Genomic DNA, 23,253 nt, shown 5'->3' with positions numbered 1-23,253 from the left:
GCCGCCTACGATGGAGTGACAGCACTGGTGTACAAAGAAATGGCAACTGATGTTGTCTACCTGGATTTCTGCAAGGCCTTTGACACAGTCCTACACAACATCCTTATCTCTAAATGGAAGAGAGAGGTGTTAGAAGAGTGAACTTACTGGTGGATAAGGAATTGGTTGGAAGGTCACAGCTAGAGTGTTGTGGTCAATGGCTCTATGTCCAGGTGGAGGCCAGTGTTGAGTGGTGTCCCCTGGGGTTCCATCTTGATGTAGATGATGGAATCAAGCACACCCTCAGCAAGTTTGCAGAAGGCACCAAGCTGCGTGAGTGGTTTAGTTCAAAAGAAGGAAGAGATGCCATCCAGAGGGACCCAGAAAAGCCTGAGAAGTGGGTCCATGTAAACATAATGAGGTTCAACAAGGCCAAGTGTATTGTGTTGCGCTTGGGTCAGGGCAATCCCAGGTACGAGTACAGTCTGGGAGAACTCCTTGAGGGTAGCACTGCCAAAAAGGATGTGGGGGGTCCCGGTAGATGAAACACTTAACATGAGCCAGCGGTGTGTGCTGGTGACCCAGAAGGCCAACTGCATCCTGGCCTGCATCAAAAGAGTGGAGGCCACCAGGATGAGGGAGATGATTGTCCCTCAGTACTCTTCCCTACTGAGGCTCCATCTGGCGTACTGCGTCCAGGTCTGGGGCCTCAAGCACAAGAAGGGTATGGAGCTTTTGCGGTGGGACCGGAGAAAGGCCACGAAGATGATCAGAGGGCTGGAGCACCTCTCCTGTGAAGACAGGCTTGGGGAACTGGGCTTGTTCAGCCTGGAGAAGAGAAGGTGCCGGGGAGACCTCACTGTAACTTTACAGAACTTGAAAGGAGCTTATCAATAGAAGGGAAATCAATTTTTTTGCAGGAGTAGGTGGTGATAGGACATAGGAGAATGGCTTTAAACTAAGAGAAGGGGGATTTAGATTAGATGTGAGCGTGAAGTTTTCCACTGAGAGAGTGGTGAGGTGCTGGAACAGGCTGCTGAGAGAAGTTGTGGATGCCTCTTCGCTGGAGACGTTCAAGGACCAGGTTGGGTAAGACCCTGGCCTACCTGATCTGGTACTTGCTTTAGCAGTTGGCAGCCCTGCCTGTGGCAGGAAACTAGCTGAAACTAGATAATCTTAAAGGTCCCTTCCAACCTAACCCGTTCTATAGTTCTATGACCATCAGGTATGCATTTTTTCTTGCAATGGACAAGAGCCTGTATGTCACACATGTAAAAATTCTGCACCAGCAAAGATGACCTGCTGTTGCCGCTGCTGAAATGCACTACCCATCCCTCACTGTGCTCGCATCCACTATTTGGTCTCCTTAAATGTTCAGCAAGCATTGATGAATGTCAGCGCCATTTTTTTTCTGCGTGGAGGAATTCAGTGGCATAGCTTTGCTTCATATACTCTTCCATGTCAGACCCTGTTTTGTCAGACTGCCCCTCTGCTGCCATCTGTCACACAGCAACAAAATGTAATGGAATATTGGTGGGAAGGTGCATCCCCTACTGCCATACCACCAACATCCACCTCTGATGTTGTGGGCCAGCATAATGAGATAGTAGACATTACTTTTGGAGCAGTCCTTGTACTAAGGATATTAACCCAAGCTGTGAAATTAAATCTAGCCTAGATCTCACATCGTAAGAAAAGACTAAATATCTTAGTAGGTTTACTTGATATTACAGTACTTCTTCAGTAAATATACTTGCTCAGCTACAAATTGTAATGAATACAAACTACTCCAAAGCTCTCACCTATACTGTTTCAGATTTCTCTTGAGAAGAATCTTTTTCCAGACTATTGTGTATTTACTAAAATAACCAGTAGAGGGGGCTGTAACATTAAGCATTGTCTGGAAGTAAAATGTATTTACTCCATCTGAAAAAAGAAAATACAAGCTGAATATGAACTCAGGAATAGTAATCCTGAGTGATTCGTATACTTCCATACTTAAGGAAAGTTGGCATAACACAGAGATCATTGTGTCCAGTTTACATTCCATTTTCTCAGCATATTAAGACAATAAAACAAAAAATTCAGTAGTACCCTCGCAATCAAAAACAAATGCATACTTACTATATCAAACACAGAAGGAAGCTTTTTCCTTCAAATTTGATTTTCATTGTTTCTCCTAGGACCAAGGAACAAGGTAGTGTGAAGTAAATTACAGGATGCATCTGAAATACGAGCTAGCTCTTTCTCTTCCACAGTAACTACCACAGCACCGTGCTTTTCCTTATAGTAAAATAGTTTACTCAGCGATAACGTGTTAATAGACCATGGGGTATGTCTATGCATGGTAAAGCCATGTTTAAACAGTTACTGTGGCAGAGGAGATGAGCTCATACTCCTTTCTCTCAAGATGCGGTGTTTTATATGTGTCTTTTTTTTTTCACAGCTTTAGCAGTAATTCCACACACAGCAAAAGCTGGCGTAACCCAGGAACTCAGTCCTTTTTCCATATCACCCATTCCCTGTGCTGGTTTAAGTTTTTGTGTGGCAGTGTGCTAAAACAGGTCAGGGAACCAGTGTTATTAAAGATGATTCTCCATTGCCACTACACAGAAAGCACTACCTTAAACTTGTGTTACCTCCTCAGACCAGTTCGTCAAGCAACTGCACAAGCCCTTGTACTTGCATTGGAGGTTTGGGATAGGGTGAAGCAAGTAGGACTTGTTTTAGCAGTGCAGATTGAAGCTTGATTAAGCTTGGAGCTGCTAATCCTGTCCATTCCTTCATTTTATTTGTTGCTCTTACTTACCTGTTTTCTCAGTTTTCCATTAGAGTCTGTAACTGAAACTAAGTTCTATTCAGGTTTCAAACATTCGAAGATTCACAAATATATTCAGAACCTTATAATGCCTGGAAGAATTCTGATGATTTCGTTCATTACAGGATAATGTCAAATCATTTCTGGCAGTTTTAAAATTTTTGTTTGTTTGGATTTAGCTACGTTTAGTAGCTAATAGTTGTGGAACATAATTCTCCATTCACCTTACCTTTTCACATAGCTGATATGCATAGAATATATTCATAACTGATGTTGTCTATCTCTATGGCTGGACACTCAACAGAGATTGGAAATAAAGCAGCAAATGTTGAGAGCACGCTAGTGTATTAAACAAGTGGTTGTACTGTTACCACCTGCTTCACAGCTGCAGAAAAACATTGCCTACTGACTGCATTCTTGCTAAAATACACCAACAAGTGTATCTCTGCTGCTTGAAAAATAACAAGTAGTGCCCTTGTAAGAGGTAGCAGATTCTAAAATACGGATATTATATTGAAAGTAATTTGTTGTCTTCAGTGCATTAGAAATTCTGTTAGGATTAAACATATGCTTTAATGTTGTTCCTGCTAGGAGCTTTAAGTCATATGGTGGGAGTGGATAACTTTTGGCACTTGTAAACTTAGTGCTTTGAAATGTAGCTCAAGAGAGAGTGGGCACTGCAGTCGTATTTTAATGAAGCCACAGAGGTGAACAACCAAAATGTATGAAATATTTACCAAGGAAGAAAATCGTGCATTTCTTAACCAGTGTTTCCATTGCTCTTGCAAACGTGTAAGAAGAACTCTGTTCATTAATCTTGTAAAGCACTTAACAGTTAACAAAGCCTCAGCTCTGGCAATGCTCCAATTTGTTTTTTATTTTCTTTATTGTGACAAATAATATTTATTTGGTATTTTTCCCAGTGTTAGTCTTTTTGGTACAAAACTGGTAGTGATCTTAAAACTAGAAGAAAACTTAAGCCCAATTTCTGAAAATAAATTATAATTGGTTCTACATTTGGTATTTAAGATTATGCTTGAATATAATATACTACTAGTCTCCCCTTGATCATCTTTCCCCTCTGTGGATCTTGTATTACCTCTTGTAATAAGGGGATCAGTGCTTGATTGTATCGAGGAGGCTGATATGAAATTGTCTTTGGGAATATATGGTAACAGTAGCACCAGTAAGGGAAGACTGAAATTCATGTTGTCTGATTCCAGATCTGGGAAAATTACTTCTGAGATAAATTTCTGTTTTAGTGGATGACTAGCCATAATTAGGAAGCACTGGTATGATAAATGTTTACTGGCTGTTGCCTGTGTGTACAAGGGAAACTCATGAGGCATAAGGAGCTGGGCATTATGGTCTACAAAAACAGAATGAAGGTATGAAAAGGTTGTGCCATGTGGGGGTGGATAGGTGAATGGGTTTTGTTACTTTATTTCATGTTTTTCCTTATTCTTCTCAGTCGTTTTTTCCGACAATTGTGAACTTTGTAGGGGATGCATCTTTGCGGTCCGTATGATTCTTATCCAACGGCATATTTTGGCCAACATTGAAAGATTGTAATGATACAGTGTCTTCCTATGGGAGACATTTTAGGGCCTTAGGAGGCTTTCTCTTTTATTGAGCTTGGACACGTACTTTAAGAGGAAATAAATTAATCTACTTCACCTCTATGCCCATCCTCACAGTTTTAGCTGACAGCCAGGTGGACTTCCCTCATCCAGTTGTTGGAAGCTAAAAGTGCTGGGCACTGGAATGGAGTGCAGAGCTTTGGTATTAATTAATTTTAAGTTTACCCTTCAGAAAATCTTTTAGATATTCATAGAAGGGTACAAAAGTAGAAACATAAGGTTTTTGTTTGTTTGTTTTTGTTGTTTTTTGTTTTTTCCTGAACCTGCTATTCACTGGCTTCTGAAACAAGAACCAATCAATGATAGAAACGTAACTTGGTTTTCACATTTGTGTGTTTGGTTTTTGTCACCAATTTGTTCTTTACTCTTCAGTCTTTTCAATAGCTTTTTGATGAGAGTTTATATTTGCTGTAAGAAAATGTTTTTGGAAATGTGAAGGATTGTTCACTTGGATATTGCAGATAATTGCATTGCCTCTAACTCAGAAACCAGAGAAAGATCTTCATACGTGAAAACAGAGTGTAGGGCATTCATTTGGAATGCACTAGAACTAGTATTCGTGTACATATAACTTCTGGTTATCTTGGTGCACGATGCTAACACCTCGGCCTTTCGATCCTGACGGTTCTGTAAATTTAATTGAACTTAGAGCACTCAATTTTTCTTTGTAGTGATAAGCTAGAATGTGTTTGAAGTGTGTGTATATAATGCATGTAAATATCTGTATGTTTATGTAAGCATATAGACATATATACATACGCATATTTATACCTGTCTTTCCTTTTGGAGTGGAAGTCTTAGTGTAACCATTTTGGGAAAAGCACAGTCATTTCATATTATGTAGTCTTGTGCACTTAGGGCATTCCATCTGGAACAACAACAACAAAAAAATAACCTTAAAGCATATTTTCAGTCCAGGAAGTTTTTGTTTGTTTTGTTTTTTTCATTAGTACATGTACTGAAATTAAGGTAGAGTGAAGCTTTTGTTTTAAGTTACTGAGAGACATGAATAATACAGAAGTTGTCCTTGCGCACAATTAACAAGAAGTTTGTCACCAACTTTAGCATGGTCTGTTGCTCCTTATAGGTATACTTTCAACTCCACTAAAACCATATTCATTAATTTCATATTAACATAGTAAGCTGCAGATGGCATGCTTTGCCTCACGTTATTTCCTGCTGTGTTCTCTTAACAAGCTCATCTTTTTCTAATAGGTTGTTTGTTCCAGTATAGTGGCTTATTTTGCTTTTTCTGATCTATATGTTCTCTCTCTCTGTCTCTCTTTACTTTACAGACACTGTGGAGCATTCACTATTAAGCAGTTTGGGCAGCTTTAGTGTACCTGTTCTGATTTTCTTGTCCTTCCAGTGTGGCTGAGATCGTCATCAACATACCAGCTAGCAGCTGCCTGTTGTGAAGCTTAGGGTCAGTTGTTTCATTGTAATATTTGATATTTACAAATTGCTACATAATAAAATATGCCAAGAGAGAATTTAACATAATCTGCAGTTCTACTTAACTGCTTTTTGCATATTTGTGAATCTCCTGATATTTATGTAAAACAGACGTAGTGTAATTCATGTAATTAATTCCTGAGAGAGTTCTATATACATTCATTCCATAGTTATTTTCTTGTTCAACTTTCCAAGTTCGGTGCATGTGTGGATTACTTTTCCTTCAACAACAAGGGCAGTTCTTAGCTCTTCAGTGTATGATTTTTGTTCATGAAACTGTGTAAGTTTCCATTATTAGCAACGCAGTTTCTTCCCTCTTCTCCCCCTTCTTGTTTTGTGATTTGTGTTCATGGAGTTACATTCTGTGGCAAGTGCTCAACCATATTTCTTACTGTGAAAAAGGTGCTGCTTTGTGTTGCTCACTTCTCTTCAAAAATGGAGTATTTTAATAAGATGAAGTTAGGGAAGGATATACGTTTTACATGTTACAGTAACTTATGTCAATTTGTTATGTGGTAGCCTTTTAACAGCCCCACAGTATGTAGCAGGGGCTTGGTGTTTGGTTAGGATGTGACATCTTGTCTACTTGTGTGTCTGTAAAATTTGTTCCCGGATATGGCTTTTGAAAAATCCCATCAGTGTGGAACTAATTCATCACCATTACATTGGGACCAGGCAGTACATAGGAGAAAACATTTTGTGTCATCCGTATCTTAGTAGGAGTCAAAACTAAAGAAAGTTTAAGAAAATATCTTGGAACTGAAGTTCTGCTGATGTAAGGAAGACTAAAGTGGGTTCCAGATGAAGATTGGTACTAGACAGCCTGAGAGCCTAGAAATTTGGGGAGGAAATCCACAAGATGGTTTGGATTGAGTAGATGATGAAAATTAACTGAAATGTTGAGGTCAAGGTGGAGTGAATATCCTAATAGGAATATAAGAACTACAGTATCAGCTCACAGTGTTTGGAAACTGGCAGAGCTACAAGGGAGAGGAAAACGTTAATAGTTTAATAGCAAAAGAAAGATTAAAAAATAAGCTGCAGAGAGCTAAGTTGAAATGCTCAGGTGTCAGATTATATGTTTAAAAAACACCTGAAATAAGCTTAAACAGTTCTTAGGAATACCTAATGCTAAGCTGAGTTTGAGCTTTTATAGAGAATATATGTTAAAAGAATCGGTTACATGGTTTTGCATGATAATATCATAAAAATACTTTAGTAAGGCTAAATGATCAGTGAACAGAACTTTTTTTTTAAAGTAAATTAAATCTGAACTCATTTAAAGTTACCGTTCTTATGAGCAAATGAAGATTCTTTTTGCCATTGTCAGCTTCACTGAGGTACTTAACAGAAATCTGTCTTTCCTTTTTGAACCACATCTGTCTTGCTGATGCAGTATCAAAATGAATGATGATTTTTCATTGGAGCATTATTAATGTAATAAATCAGACACAGTTCGAACTAGAGGAAACAACGCAGCATTTTTCCTCTCTCTTTAGGAATCAAGGTTGCATTCTGTGAGAAGAAATTTTTCACATCCATCATCTCTGTGAGTCTGAAACCTTGGTATACGTGAAGTCCCCATTTTCGTCCTAGAAAAGATTACAGAATGGAAGATAACATTCTTACTCCACCTTCACCTGCAGATTCTTTAAAAATAGATTTTTATCCATCTTATTTGCTCACATACCTATCACGTGGAGGGAGTGTCATTCCTGACTTGTAACATTTGCTTGGATGTGCCTAAATGAAAACGCCCTGGTTTTTGTGAAGAAAGAAAATTCGGTTTTGCAGTTTGGACAGGGAAACACCCAAAACTGTGATTTTTTTTTTATCCTGTACAGCCTTTCTTAATAAAAACACTTTCACAGGACAAAATTATAACTTCTGGTATACAGCCTACTGTGTAGATATTGATTACTTACTTAGATTTAATAAAATATGCCATTTTTTCAAGGGAAAACTTAATTTTTGGAGTATATAGATTTAAAAGATGTGTTAGTAAAAGTGGAGACGCCATCTTCCCCAAATACTAACAGCATTTACCCACTATGGATTAAAATCTGGTTACTTAAATCTGTATTTTGTTTCAGTTGAAGACAAGAATCAACTTACTTCTATGACAAGACCATTAAAAAACTTCCCCTTACTGCTTTTAACTTTTCTGTTGTCTGAGCAAGACTTAGGAACTCCTTGACAGTGTCATGAATGGAGATGGAATACTGCTGTCTCCTCAGCTGCAGAAAGCTTCTCTTTATCCTTGCTTCTCCCCTCACCCCCATAGAATACCTTCTATCTTTTGTAAAATCTGAGTTCTTCAAAGATTAAAATACAGCCTATGTACTTAATAGGAAAAGAAGCTATGACGTCTTTATTTAATATCTGTATAATATCCTGGAGCTTTTAATCTTACATCTTCTCTGTAGAAGTTTGTTTTTTGTTGTTGTGGTGGTGCTGGTGGTTTTTGTTGATTTCTTGTGTTTCTTAAGCACTCAGGGATCTTACACAGTGGGCATTATTGTCAGCCACTAAACTGTGTGTAATATATAAATACCCTAAAGGTGATTGTAGCATTCAGTAGCATTGCTTTGTGTTGTGCAGGAAAAAAGATGGAGTCAGGTTCTGTTCTTACACTGGTTTGTAATTGTATGAAAGGAGATGTTACGTACTGTGTCATTTTATTTACTGTCTTGGTTGCATGTTTGCTTAAGGTGTTTTCCGTGTTTTGCTAAATGGAAACAAATCTACACAATATGATTTCAACTTCTTGTTCATTTGTTTTTAAAAAAGTGTTACTGTAGAAACTGTGGGAGATTGTTTTGCCCAGCAAGTATCAGATACTTGCAATTTGTTTACATGTTTTTGAGGGGGAGAATAGTTGCTGTAGCTTGTTGTGTCTCTGAGCCAGTCTTTGCCACCAAAAATGTCTGTCCAGATGACTTCTACTTGATGCAGATTTTAGAATTCATCAGTATAAACACTGCAGAAATATTGGCGCATCCTAATGATAATTCATTTCTGTGGAAGAATTTTTATATAGTTTGTTATTTTTGTAAATGCTATCCTGTCTCTGAAGGTGTCAAAGAAAAGTTATGTGTTCTGTTAGAGCCTTAGTTGTTCTGTCCTGAAACAAGTACTCATTTGACTCTCAAGACTCAGAAAATTTAGTCCTAAATCCTTATTTTTGATATTAGCAGTTGCAGTTTACAAATAAGACTTATCTGTTTATGAGATGGCTTAGAGATGGAAGAGATCAGGTTCACAGTAAGTATTGTATAGGGCTTTTGGGGAAGTCCTCTGAACTAATTGCTTGGAAATGCATGACTGTACTGCAGTCATTTATCCCCATCTATCAGATGAAATGATTTCTAATGCAAATATTGGCAAAATGTCGCCTATTTCCCTTTACTGGGACAGATGATAGATTGTTGATAATGAGTTGATCTCCTGGCCTTTGTTTCGAAGAACATTTACTTCATTGTAACTTGCATGTGAACTTGATCATTTGGAAGCATATTCAGATTTGGGCACAGAAGTATTCCCAGGTGTTCTTTTACAGGCTCCGTAACTTCAGTCTGGAGGTATTGTTTGTTATATCACCATATCTTAACAATGTTTAGATTTGATCTGAGACCTCTAGAGAAAAAAAAAGATGAACCACTAATTTTTGGCCTTCCTCCAGGAACCACCAATAACTGTTGAAATATTGAGGGCTTTCCAGAGATACTGTAACTTACCTTTCTGTAAAGTGTCTGCCAACAACAAGGGCATAACACCAATTAGCAGGAAGTGAATTTCTAAGCTTCCAGTAGTTGAATCCTTCCTTAGACACAATGGATGCACTGTAACCAGCTTTTGTAGTTTGTACAAGAATACACTGATGATATGCACTAAGAATGAACTGTATAATTTTTTTTCAAGAGTGCCTAAAATTGCATTATTTTGACATCACAGCTTTCAGTATTTTTTTAATCTCTTACACTGCACAGTATTACTTTCCTACCATATAAAATTTTCATAATACGGAGATTCTTTACAGAAGTCACCCAGTTAAGCGCAGATACTGAGGTCCTGATTCGGGGTTTGGAGAAGAGCAAAGCTTCCTTTGGGCTTCTGTAGTTTCCTGTCAGTAGCTGTAAGGCTTTACACCTGTTAGGAGGGATTAGAGTAGATTAGGACTGTGCTCCCTGGATGCTCACTAGCTAATGGCAAGTCTTTGTGCATTATTTGTCGCATATTAGCAAACAAAATTAACACCCTGATTTTTACTCTGGGAGTTTAGTGACCCTGCTAGTATTATTTGTTTTCTACTTAATTAGCTTTTACAGTATTTCTAGCAGTTGTTGTTTGTTTAATGTTAGATATCCACGGCAAAATGCTAGTTCTGACATTGTGCTAAGTAACGATGTCAAACAACCCCTGGATGTACAGGAAAGCTACAAAATTTATCACACCCCTGTATTTTTACGTATTTGATCAGGGATTCTCTCTTGCATTAAGTAGAATTTTCTAGTTTTCTAATGTTTTGGGTTCCCGCTGCTTCTAATCCTGAGTACTGAAAGTCATCATCCCTGTAAGCTATTTATGTTTTTTCATACTTACGTTTGATTATTTCTGATAGTTATTTCTCAAAATAGTTAATGAGAAAGTGCATTCCCGTAGTAACTGAACAAATACTAACAGAACACATGGCTTTCTAAGGATGTTTTCCTGTTTTTAGCAGTTTTTAAATGTAAGAAGTTGTATGGTTGTGAAGTAGTTGGAAGTTTTTGACTGTAAAAATAGATTTGTGGCTTTGTAATGTTGAACAGCTACAGTAGTCTAAACACACCTGGTATACAATTTCCTTCACTTCTGTTTCCTTTTTGAAAGATGCACGTTGTGAATCATTAAAGATCAAAAATATAATGCCAGTGTCTTGATACACTTGTACAATCCTATGCAAGTTTTCATGTAGAAAATACGAATGGAAATACAAAAAGCAGAACAGTAATATGTGGCTCTCATTTGAGCAATGTTTAATAATGCTGCTGAGATGTAATGGAAAAGTGTATGTCTTACCAGGCCACTGCAGACTTCTTCAGCCACAAATAATTAGAAAATGCTGAAACTAATTTTGAGGGCCTCACGTGGTCATTTTTTGTCTCTGTTCACCAATGGAGCTGTAGTCTACATAGGTGTGTACATTTAAAAAAAAATATTTAATTGGTTTTTAATCAGATAATTAAACACACATTCTAAAATGTGTGGTTTTATATAATCACAGTTGTTACATTTGATGCTGTATTGCAGGTACAGAAGATGTATTTAATGCAGCCTTGTTAAGTGAGATGTGCATAGGTAAATGTGTATTACATGTGTAGGTCTCATCTTAGAGAATTGTTTCCGGCTTTACAAATCCAAAGCTCTTTCTGTGTGTGATATAGCAGTTAAAAAATAATAATAAATTGTGGTTTTTAACTCTTCACAAAGTTCTGGTTTGGTAACTGAGAGTTTAATGCATATACGTTGGTCCCTATCTACTGTTTTAATTGTAACTTTTGTTTATTTAATTGTAGCACAGATGAGTAATTTAAACAGTTTTAGAAAAATGTTAAGAATGGAATTGATGAGCTTTTGTCATTAAACTATGCTTCTGCAGTCATTAAAATAAACCATTGTTTATATCTGATTAAACTTTTTAGAGTGTGAAGGTAAATATTAATTGTTCTGCTCTGACGTGTGTGACACGGCTATTGTTCCTATTTTATTTTCAAAACTATTCCTGCAAAGGAAAAAGAAAGGAGATGCGTTAGAAGTGAGGAGGAGGGTGGCCAAGGAGACTTCAGAATGATTATAAAATTTTTATGTAAATTATAGACAAAACACTTTAAATCAAATCCTTCAACAGAAAAAGAACTACTGAATGTCAGTGCTTTTAGTTATAGTTCTTGAAGTGGGGAACGCGATTTTTTTAATTCTTTTTTTTTTTTCTTTTTTTTCCTCTATTGTCCTTCTGCCCTTTCCCAAGCAAAACCTTTACTTTTTTTTCTGGAGTCATAAAACAAGGGAAGTAAACCTGAAGGAAATACACAGAGGAACTGTGAAGTGCATTATTTTTTCATTTCTGTAAGTGTTCAGTTAACCTCAGGTGTTGGAGAAATTTGACTGATTTAGTTCCAGTTTGCAATTCATCCTCCTGAATCTTACTAATATTTCTGTCATCTATTAAGAGCTATGTCAGAGATGGCTGCTGTGTAGCAGATGATGATGCTTGTATGTCTTAGTGTTGCTGCTGTATACAAAGATGTAGCTCACCTTTGCGAGCTGAGGACATGGGGATTATAACTACAGTTGGGAAGTTTGTTTGGTGCAAATATTATTCTACATCTTCACTTTGTCAAAATAAGAATTAACCGTTTCTTTTCTTGCTAGTTGTCCTAGTGAAATCTTTATAAATGACAATGATTTTTTTTCTGTAGGGAGTTAGTACAGTTTTAAGGTATTTTTATTTCTGAAGATTGCAGCTCTAACCTCCAGTATAGAAGTGGATCTCCAAAGACTGTGCAGCTTGTAATACTGAATTTATTCCAGGTAAGCTCATCAGCTCAGATGTTTGAATGAATGATGTTCTCACAAGGTGCGGTTAGGTGGTGATGGCTTTGTCCTACTGGTGACCAGACGGGCTATAAAGTTGCTCTCTCAGTAAGTGTCAGCCAGTTCTAAATCATGTGGTTGGGGAGGAGTTATTTCCAATGATTGCAATACCGCTTGCAAATTATATAAGCCTTCTTATGAGTCCATCTTGGTAGCATTTTCCCATTTCATCAGAATGAAAACTATTACAGAATCATGGGAGCCTTCCACAGAAGTGTAGTTCCTTTGAATTAATGGGTCCATCATTTGCTTGTGCTGCCTGTCTTTGCCCTTTGAAAAGTCTAAAAATGATACCGTTGTTGGATGACTGAGTCTTGTGCTCTTTTTTGTGGGAGTTGCTGTGAATCATAGCGTGATGAGGGATCTCTTCTCTGATGCCACTTCCCAGAGACTTTGCATTTTGGGTCACAGGAAATGGGCAGGTTTGTTGCAGTACCTTGTTGCATAGTGAATCAAAACAGTTCCTGAAGCACACCTCATAGCCAGGAATCATAGGAACTTGTTTCTCTTCTAACACATCTAAGTGTCTTGATGCAGTTTTGAACTTCAGTGAGGAATGCTGTTGGGTTTGTTTTTCCTATTTTTTCTTTATTCTGACTTTCGTTTCATTGGTTCAGTCTAATGACTTTTAAGTCAAGTCTTCAGTGGTAGCTACTGGCTGACTTCCAGTTTGGAAGCTCGTAACTACTTGACTAAACTGGGGTTACCTAAAGTAAAGAACATCATTTTTATCCATCACAGTGTTTCTACATTGGTGTCCAAAGAGTTTGTTGATACTGTGAAAAATCCTGTCTTGGAGGGAGAGCTGGGATACAGTTTGAGCCTTGCTGCAAAGAGCTCAAATGGCTGAGTACTGGCCTCATTAAATGCAAAGATAGCTTTAGTTAAATAAAAACAGAAAAGCCACCAGATGTCAACTGGACTCTTGCTGCAGAAAGCTTTTTCAGTTGCTGCTATTAGTTGTTGCCATGTCTTTGTACAAGTGGTTACAAGATCCTTGTGGAATTGGACAGCAGGATTCTCCAGGTTGAATGGACTATCACATGTGTTTGAGATAGCAACGGGTCATGGATTGCCTTTTCCAGGGGGAAAGAAAAAGCTGTTTGAAAGCAATTCTTGTGTAAACAGACGTGCAGGAAGCTGACGAGCTTAATTGCTTAGTTGGTATGTTTTTCTAGGTTTTAATCAGAAGATAAGGCAAGGATCTCTTCTTGGTTTCAGCACCTGAGGATTTGCTTTAAAGGCTGTAAGATTGAACTGACGGTACTGCATAGATTCCACACTCAGTGACTATTAAATTATTCCAGAAATAAATAAATTTGAACTGCAGTGTAGATTTCGAAGCCAGTATAGTCTGCCACCATATCATTCCTGGTATGCTACTTAAATAATAGTGTTAATAATAAAGTTACATCACTTGGCTTACAGTAGAGCAGGAAGAAAACAAAAAATGGTTTATGTCTAAATCACATTTATTGTAGAAAATGTGAGCCATTTTGATAAGATTACTTTTCTTCATAGAGAATTATGTAAAAGCTTTTAAAATTCAGATTCATGGTTCCTTTAATCCAAAATGCCATCATGAATTTCTGACTTCATCTGAATTTTTCTAGATGTAAGTCTAAAAAATGAGAATTCTCATCCTGCCCATCCCATACGTGCCCATACTCGGTGTTCCTTTTTTTTCCATACGTTACTGTGGTCCACATCAGGTGTAATTCTGCAATACTTGCAATACTGCAAGTGATTGCAGCAGTTAATATAAGAGGAATGAGTGCTTATGTTAGATTGTTTGGCATTTTTTCCCTTTTTTTTTTTTTTGCATTTTATTTATTTTTTAATTAAAGGAACATATTTTGAGCCTTTGAAATTATACTAAATTTTCAGGACTTGAAGAAAGAAGATGCTTAGGGAGCAGTGCTGAATGCACGCAGTTGTTTGGCTGAAGTCAGCCTGACAGTGAAGGAGAGGACTTCAGTTGTTCAATACCCATGAAAAATGGGGCAGATGGTCTGGTAATTATGTTCATATTAGCTTGGAAAAGTCCTTCTGACCTGAAGTGAACGTCAGTGTTACTTCTCAGTGTTTCTCAAAACTCACTTAAGTTGGTTTTAGTGATTTATGTTTTATTGTAATCGTATTTTCATTATTTTCTTGATATGAGTCGTCTTTACAACATGTTTTACATTGTTACCTTTTGTTACATTATGTTCATGTTTTTCTCACTATGGAAGAAAGTTTCTGTGGAAAGGAAATAGGAACCAAACTTGGAAATCTAAAATAAAGACTAAACTGCTTTTCATTTACTTTTCTGCCCTTTGAGATGCCAGAAGCAATTTCCTCTTGAAGCTGACTTCCTTTCTGGAAATGATTTTCGTCTCCAACCATGTTGAGGCTCTTTTCTCATTCTTTCGTTCTGACTAACTTGTCTTTTTTCCTGACTTGCTACTGCATTTGGGCACTACTTCTGGAGGTAAGTAATTACATGCATCCAAGTTTCTCTAACTTTCTTTTTCGGTTCTTCACTTCCCACCCCCCCCCACCCGCCGCCCCTCCTTCTTACTCAGTCGGTCTAGAAGGACAAACAAAGCACTATTGGTGTCCTCTGCGAGAGAGCACTGATAGGGGGCTGGCTGTAAATTGACGTGGCATGGAAAATCTCTGCTAGCTTGTAGCAGCTCTAACATTGCTGCAAAATCAAGCCTACTCGAACCGAGTTTGTGGCTTGAAATCATTACAGATTTGCTGTTCGTATATAAAAAATGAATGGGAAGTACCTCCACTTATTGTTTTGGGAGGCAGACTTTTTCTGTATTTGGATTTACAGCTAATAGAAAACAAAATCAAAGGGAATTACTTGGTTACTGGGGTTTTTTTGCTTTTTTTTTTTTTTAGTGAGAGTGGCAGATCTTGTTGCTCCCCCCTCCTTCTCCTGAGATTTAATCACTTGCAGATCTTACCATGGGGTGCGGACTGAGAAAGCTGGAAGACCCAGATGATAGCAGCCCTGGAAAAATTTTTTCTACGTTGAAAAGACCACAAGTTGAAACAAAGGCGGATTCTGCTTATGAATATGTATTGCTGGATTTTACTTTAGAAGGTAATTCTTATGTTACAACTTTACTATTCTGAGAAAGTAAAGAATAGAATTTAACTTTGTTCTGTTGTGTCTGAGTTCTAGTAAATCTCAGTTATTTTAATCAAAGCTAGCCAAAATGTAAGACTTTTATTTTGAAGCACAAATCGTGACGAAGGTCTTCACTTAGATAAAATTACAGTGGAAACTACCGAAGTATTTTTAAGTCTGAGTTACACAACTGTCCTTGTTGGGAAGCTGGCTAAAAACTGCTAGAGATTTTCCTAGTTTCCTGTGAGTCAGATACTGCCGTCCGAACTCACTTTGAGTAATGGTTCTCTGAATTCAGTGTGACTGTTCAGAAAATACACTGTGCCTCAGCAAGAGTAACAGTGCCTTAACTGAGAAACTTTATCTTAAAATGCATTCAACTTTGGAAAACAGGCTGTCGTCCTTGTTACTTTGTGCAGAAGTAAGTCTATTCCTTAGTTGTATACAAGGAATAGTTTCCTCTTACGCACATCACAGCCTTTTGGTAGATGTTTTAGTGAGAGTTACAGTTTTGCTTGGGCTTTTCTCTGCAAATGCTTCATTTCTAGTTGTTGAATAGGCTCTTGAAGTTGTGACCAAAATGAAACAAAATTTGTATGCATAGCTGGAGGCAGACAGTGCTCTGTGGGATACTTCCTTCCCGAGGGTGTCCTGTCTCTAACAGAGCAACTCCCTGTTTCCAGAAAGTTGAAAACATAAACAGACCCAGATGGCTGCTCTCTGAGAACAGGCGGCTCAGTTTTGCAGTCACTTTTTGTTAATTTGGATTGTTATAAAATGCAATCTACTGGAAATTCTTATAATAAGTAGTTAAAGTAAATGTTACAGATAGAGGGATTTGATAAAGGAAGGAAGTGTAAGCACATGTCTTGTTATGTGTTCAGGAACTTTTTCCCAAACAAAACTTGGCCTCTGCTTAGTTTTGTTCCCAAAACTACAAAGGATTGTAGTAATATTTTTATTAAAATATATCAATCTGTTTACTGAAGAACTACAGGAACTGATTGAAGCAGTGTTCTACTAAGTTATAGTACTTGACTGTGTTTATTGTTCTGTTTATTTACACGTAGACTGATGAGGTTCTCATTGGTTTGTTCTTTGGGATAAGCAAACCTTTGGGTAGATAGGTAGTAGTAGTTAACATGCTGGAAATAAAGACGGACTTGAATGCCTGTGTTAATCGCCTACTGATCTACTGATAATAGAAAGGATAATAGAGTATAATTTTTTTAGGCTTTAGTGCATTTAATATTCTTCAGTAGACTGTGTCCTAGATAGTTTTGCTGTGTTTTAAAGTAATAAGCTTTTGGAAGTATTGTGTAAAGGATCTGTTTTAAAGAAGACCATGGCTTTAGGAGAAGTGCATTGAGTATTGCAAATGAAGGTTTGTCTTCACAGTATTTTAGTAACCTTTACAGTATTTAAGATTTGTTTTCTCCTGTTTTGTCTGATATTCAGAAGTGCACAGCTTCAGTAACTTACTGTGGTATTAAGAATGTTAAGTAACATTAACAGAGAGAAATTTTAGGTGATTGCGTGGTTGTAGGCGCTAGCTGCAAGCAATTACATTTGTGAACATACATATCATTCTGTTGAATGGTTTTAGCTGTGTGCACATACGTAACATTGAGGGGTTTTGTTTGAGGTCTCTCAACAGCTAAAATTGTGAATACAGGCAAAAATCGTGTATAGTGTCTTTCTTGGAGACGTTTCTTAATGTTGTTTGCTTATAAAGCACGAGGATTGGCTGAAGCACTGTAGAAAATACATTGAACTACTCTTTTTCTTCTAACCCATTCAGCTCATTCGCATGTTCTTGTTGCTATTCCAGTATCCTTGGGCTAAATACAACTTAAAAAAGAACCTTTTATCACTGCAGACCAAACTTAGTTTTCGATGTACTGTCAAGTTGTGTGTTGTATCTTCATGACGCTCTGGTGATTTCCAGAGCAAGATCTTCCCCATCTTCTGAGATTTCTGTTCACTTGTGTGACATGTTAACATTGGATCTGGAACCAAGTGAAACAGAAAACGTTAACTTAATATCCTTTTTAAGATCTAGAGTAAGCAATAGCCTGCATTAATATGAAAGTGCTTCAAGCATAATTCATTGTATTTCAGCTTTATATTCCTTATTCTCTACTTCATCAGATTTGAGACATACGAAGTTGGAATGGGCCTGCTTGAGAGACTGGCAGGAGTCCCTGATCTTCTCCCAGGCCATGATGTAGATTAGGTCCGCCATACTGCGGTCTAAATCTGCTGGGTGGCATTCCTAAGCATCTTAATTTGTTATTAGAGGTGTATTTTACCTTGACTTGTCTATTCTTGTTCCCTCAAATATTCCCACATCCCTACTGCATGAATCAGCTCTGAATTCCATGGAGGTATTCCTGCACCAGGGGAATTCCCAGCAAGAAACATTACAGCCAGTCTTTCATTTTGCTGGGGAGCAGTGAACTCCAGAGTGTAATTTGAAATGCCTGTCAAGGACTGCAAATTCCACAGTTTCAATCGTGAGGCACGTCTCAGTTACAAAAACAGCTGGAGGTCAGTTTATGCATAATGTAGGGCTAAGCTAAATATTCCTATTCAAGCAGAATGCTTATGGCTTTTCCAGAACCCTCCTACTAGGGAGAAGAAGGAATATTGATGCAAGGGTATTTCATTTCAGTCCATGACAGTGACATGTCAAGTTGTTGTCACTCTGAATAATGATATGAATATGTATGGAATAGCTGTTTTGTTATCATCTTCAATACAGTGCATCTAAAGCTTACTGTATAATTGGCAAGTTAGCTGTAGTTCTGTTATTTGTACAAGTATTTTGGTTACGTATCGGGAAGAAAATGTTCTTTAATGGTTAAAGTAATTGAAAAATCTCGGAAATGATCATCATGTTGCACTCACACCTGCTTTTGTTTTTCTACTTTTGCATTGCTGTAGAATAGTTACTTCTTCAGTACTTGAATACTGTCTCAAAATACATGAACTCCTGACAGTGCACAGTCTTCCTTCTCTCTATGCAAAAGCTGTGGACCAGACTGTTCAAAAATCAAAACTAGTTTTTGCCAACTCCTATGTGCTGTTAACATACTAATCGGAAATGCTTGCGTACCCTCAGAGGGATCCTGCTTAGAAAGTAATGACAGCACATAGTTTGTTGTGTCATAGATTTAAGTCTACTTGAAAACTATAATTGGGACTATGTTAAAATTTCAACCAACAATCCACAGATCACTTCTAAGGGATCAAAACAAATGTGTTTGAAGAGGACAAGCCAGTTGTTCTAGGCTTAAATTCTGTGGAAATTTACCTCTCAGCAAGGATTCAGAGGGTTCTGCTGCATTATGTTTAAGGCTTTGGCTAGACAAAATAGTTGCTTTAGTATTCAGACCTGTTGCATATTTTGACGTTGATGCAGCTTTTAAATTAGCTTGACAAAGCTACATCCAATAAAGTATTGCCAAATAGATTATGTTAATTTGTAAATACATATATTTCATCTAGTTGTGTACTTAGTAATCGGCTGTGAATTTGCTTATTCTTGTACAATGCATCTTTTCATTAAGTGTCTTGGAATAAGTTTTGTGTGTTTTAAATAATGGGAACTCACTTAGGAGTATATATGTACATAGTATAATGTACTTCTCTTCTATCCTGTCAATGGTTTTAGCTTCCTCTAATCCAGAAGTTATCAAGATCAGTTCTGTGTTGGATATAGCATCTAAGGTGGAAGAATATTACAGCAAAGGATACGTAGTTGGAGCTGTTCATCCTATTCTACTGCCAATTGGACACAGAAGAAATTTCCCTGCAAGTCATATGTATCGAGTGGTACTTTCACGATTGAAATTAAGGTAACAATAAAATAATTTGATTATGTTGGCCCAATACTTGTAAGAGGGTTGCTCAACACACATAATTTTAAAGTATCTCAAAGAACCAAGTAACTGTTGCATATCTAGAAAGGTGACCAACAATAGTGGTTTTTGTAATTAACTCTAATCATCTAATAGGCAAATGTTTACTTTAGTTAACTTTGAAACAAATCCAAATATGCTTATCATAATTATAATAGAATTTTAAAATGAATTTATGGAAAGAGATTGTTAAAATTTACCCCTTTTATTTTTAGCACGTTCTTATAATAAGGAATCATGTCTTAGAGCCTGCAACAAGTACAAGATCAAACATAATGCCAGGAGACTAATAACCTGCTTCAATTGCCTCACATCTGTCTTTTCTTCTTTGTTTTCTAAGTTTGTCTCTTCACTTCACAGATCATTACTGAGTTGAAGGTAAAATACAGTTCCTCAAAGAGAAGTAGTTGATCCTTCTTACTAAGAAGGAGGAGCTCCATGACCAGGTTGCACAGGATGGGGCCCTGGGCAACCTGGTCTAGTACCAGATCTGGAGGTTGGTGGCCCTGCCTGTGGCAGGGGGTTGGAACCTGATGATCCTTGCGTCCCTTCCAACACAAGCCATTCTGTGATTCTATAGTGGGGAGGCCACACAAAGCTTGTTTGCTTCAGCGAGAGAGATTCAAGAGTTTGTTGTCATTCCAGCTACATAATCTTGTTTATTACTCATGTTTTTACTGCATCATAATCACCACATGATCATGAAGAAAATGTACAAAGAAACATTACCATTAGTTCCTTTAATTGCAAAGAAAACAACCTTCTGCTCTTAATTTGAGTAGCTAGAAGAGTGGATTTGTTTTTGCAGTAAGAGATGTCATGCTTCCCCTTCTGTCTGTTCTGTTCTCGTATGATGCACAAAGGTTCTTTCCGATCCTTCTGAAAGTCTGCAGAAATGTGACTCTTGGAGTTCTGTAAAACATGGCTCATTTGAGGGACCTTCAGTCAAATGCTTTGATTAAGCAAGCATCGCCCATGCCTCATACAACTTACCTTCATAAATTCACCTACAAACAAGGTGAACGTTGTCCGTGTGGACAAATGCTTAAAGAAGAAAATTTGCTTTGTGGAGCTGAGGTTTCCAAGTGCTGATGCTGCCTGTGCTCAGCTCCCTCAGGACATCTTATCCCTGTTCATGTGGGATCTTTATGAATCTGTCATTTCAACTGGTAGGCCTTTGAGCAGGTGAGAGACAAGAACCTGCAGTCTCCTTCTGAAACTGTTAGGTGTAAGTTTCCAGCCTCGTGTGCTGATGCCATATGTACCTCTGTTGGATTTCTTGAAGGCAGATGCACCTTATCCAGCCACTAACTGGAAGGAAACCTTTGATACTTGAAAAATTTCGCTGATGCTTCATTCTAAAGCAGGAGCTTATGTAATAGAATTGTCAGCAAAGACAATCCCATTATATAGGTGATATACACCAAATGTTGTATGATTAATATAACTGACTTAAGATAAAAAATGATTAATACTACTCTATAATGTTAAATGGAAGCTTTTAGGGTTCTGAAACTTAGGAGTGAAATTAACACTGTGTAACCCAAAGTAATTGTGACTACACTGTATTTCTAGCATGTGCCTGGGCTCTAATTTCATATTGTAGCTGCAGCTCTGCTTTGATTGCTAAAATTAAACAGCAGCATATTAACAGTGTAAGAGTACCATTTCATAGCTGAGTTTCAGAAGATGTCTGTAAACAATCTTCCAATGAAATTTCTGTAAAATATTTTTTTATCCTGATGTTGTAATACAAAATAGTAGGCACTGTATGTAAGTAGAACAAAACACCCCAAAACATTGAGTTTTAAGTATGAAAAAGCATTTCCAGGATTTATTTCATAACTGTTGTACCAGAAGAAATGAATTCTGTATTTGCCCAAGTTACCAGCGCACTACTTACTGATAAAGGCTGCTTTCTTTGTGTGTTCTAGCCAGAAGCATGCAACACCCAGAGGACAAAGGAACCCAAGGCTAGTGATTGAGGAATGTCCTTTAACGTATGAAACACTGACAAATGAGGTAGTGAAAGAACTGTTAGAAAAGGTAATGGAATTTTGTGAGTTCTTGTTTGTTATATTTTGTGGTGGTGAGTTGTTCTTTTTTGTGTGGTGTTTTTTCAAACTTCTGATTTTTTTTTTTCTAGGATGCATGTAAGTAGTTGAGGATCAGTGAGTGACAAATTTGTTCGGGCTTATTTAGCTTTGAGTTTTAACTTTGGTTTTGCTTTTTAGAAGCTACCAAGTGTTCTCTTTATGCAGAGAGATCATTTTCTTCACTAATTTTCTAACTTAGTATTTATTATTTAGACCTGGAAAGCTTTGGGAGAGTAGCCACTGAGAGCACTGGAAGCAGAACTGCAGAATCAGGCCCAAACTTTAGTCAGTCTTGATAAATTGCTTGCTTGGTAGCTTTTCCTGGAATTAGTTTTTGTGATTTTTTTTTTTTATCTGAAGTTTGATCATATTCTGTGTTAAGTCCATTAGGAATACCTTCAGTAAACATATCGATTTTTCTAAGTACCTTTTTCTTCTAACAAATTGTAATAGATGCAGTAATTGTTTTACAGTGTTTACTTGGCAAAGCTTCTGAAAATATTGTAAGTTACAGAAAACTTAAATTCCACTCAAATGAAGCTCTAGTTCCACTTATTTTTGTTTCACTTCCTCTGCAAAATTGAAGACGTGCTTAAACAGGAAATTGTTATTGTAGGAGTTTGTGTTATCTTTTATGTTAGTTGTCAAAGAAGGAAGCAGAGGAAAAAAGTATATTGGAAATACTTAATGATCGTTGAAATTAGCAGAGTTCTTTAGAGTTTCTAAATGACTTTTTTGAAATTTTCAGGAGTTAAAAATTTTAAATTGTGTTTCATGATGCATTTATACAGTGTGCATATGGTCACATTAGTAGTGGGGAAAAAGAAGTTTTAAGTAGTGATTCAGTCTTGCAAGGAAATGTAGAACACAAGAGCTACCTAAAAATTATTTTTAGATGTTCCTGTTGTTTTTAAAAGATTGAGAGAGGAATCCATTGTAAACTTCCATACACTTTTTTTAAAAAATCTCCTAAACCGATTAAGAAAAAAAAAAGTTTTTTTATAATGATTGCAGGTACGTATTAAAATCACTGCTATGCATACATAATGGTGGTAAACAGTAATACTTCAGACTACTGTGATACCAAAATGATCTTTATAGTACCTCCAGTTGTTTGAGAGTTGATCACTCTGAATAAAATAGTTTACCTTTCCATAGTTTAACTAGGTAGAGATCTTTCCCTCTCTGCCCTCACTGAGTACTTCACAAATAATTTCTTCTTTTGGGGTTGGTGTTTCCCTGTGTTTTTGCCAAGTCTTCATTGCAGTCATAAGTGGAAATGCTCTTTATCCCAGCAAAAGAGAACAAAAACCCTGCTTCCAAGAGCAGATACATCCCACTGTTTGCACGTATTGTGCAGTTCAGTTGTCTTTTGAGACTCAAGGAGAGAGGAAAACACTGTTGGCTTAATGTAGGGTGAAGAGTTAGTAATCTTAGAGTGACTGGCTTCACACAAGTTCAGAAGAACAATACTGCTTATTGCGCCAGCATACTATCTGTTACTGGGATGCAGAGAGGAAAAAAACTTCAGGGTTGTTCTAGTTGAAGGATTTAGTGTACACCAAAGTCAGTAGCAGTG

General features: G+C 37.2%; 2 protein-coding genes across 13 annotated transcripts in view; both read left to right on the top strand.

The window, feature by feature from the left end:
• The window catches only part of BOLL (boule homolog, RNA binding protein), a 33,548-nt gene extending 19,253 nt beyond the window's left edge, over positions 1–14,295 (top strand). For 4 of the 10 annotated variants that reach the window (XM_021398071.1, XM_021398070.1, XM_021398062.1 and 1 more), the window contains exon 11: positions 12,392–14,295. In XM_021398071.1, the coding sequence (XP_021253746.1) occupies positions 12,392–12,448 (57 nt within the window). In that variant the 3' untranslated portion in view covers positions 12,449–14,295. Of the gene's footprint in view, positions 1–5,732; positions 5,864–7,391; positions 11,798–12,391 lie in introns of those variants that run through there. The other 6 variants (XM_021398064.1, XM_021398066.1, XM_021398063.1 and 3 more) reach the window with 5 other exon arrangements.
• Positions 14,882–23,253, top strand: part of RFTN2 (raftlin family member 2) — a 30,823-nt gene continuing 22,451 nt past the window's right edge. The window contains exons 1-4 of one of the 3 annotated variants that reach the window (XM_021398060.1): positions 14,882–15,001; positions 15,424–15,628; positions 19,332–19,515; positions 21,513–21,624. In XM_021398060.1, the coding sequence (XP_021253735.1) occupies positions 15,490–15,628; positions 19,332–19,515; positions 21,513–21,624 (435 nt within the window). In that variant the 5' untranslated portion in view covers positions 14,882–15,001; positions 15,424–15,489. Of the gene's footprint in view, positions 15,002–15,423; positions 15,629–18,054; positions 18,206–19,331; positions 19,516–21,512; positions 21,625–23,253 lie in introns of those variants that run through there. The other 2 variants (XM_021398059.1, XM_021398061.1) reach the window with 2 other exon arrangements.

Source organism: Numida meleagris, chromosome 5 (assembly GCF_002078875.1).
Source record: "Numida meleagris isolate 19003 breed g44 Domestic line chromosome 5, NumMel1.0, whole genome shotgun sequence".
Classification (NCBI taxonomy): domain Eukaryota; kingdom Metazoa; phylum Chordata; class Aves; order Galliformes; family Numididae; genus Numida; species Numida meleagris.
This window is presented reverse-complemented; position numbering and strand designations above follow the sequence as displayed.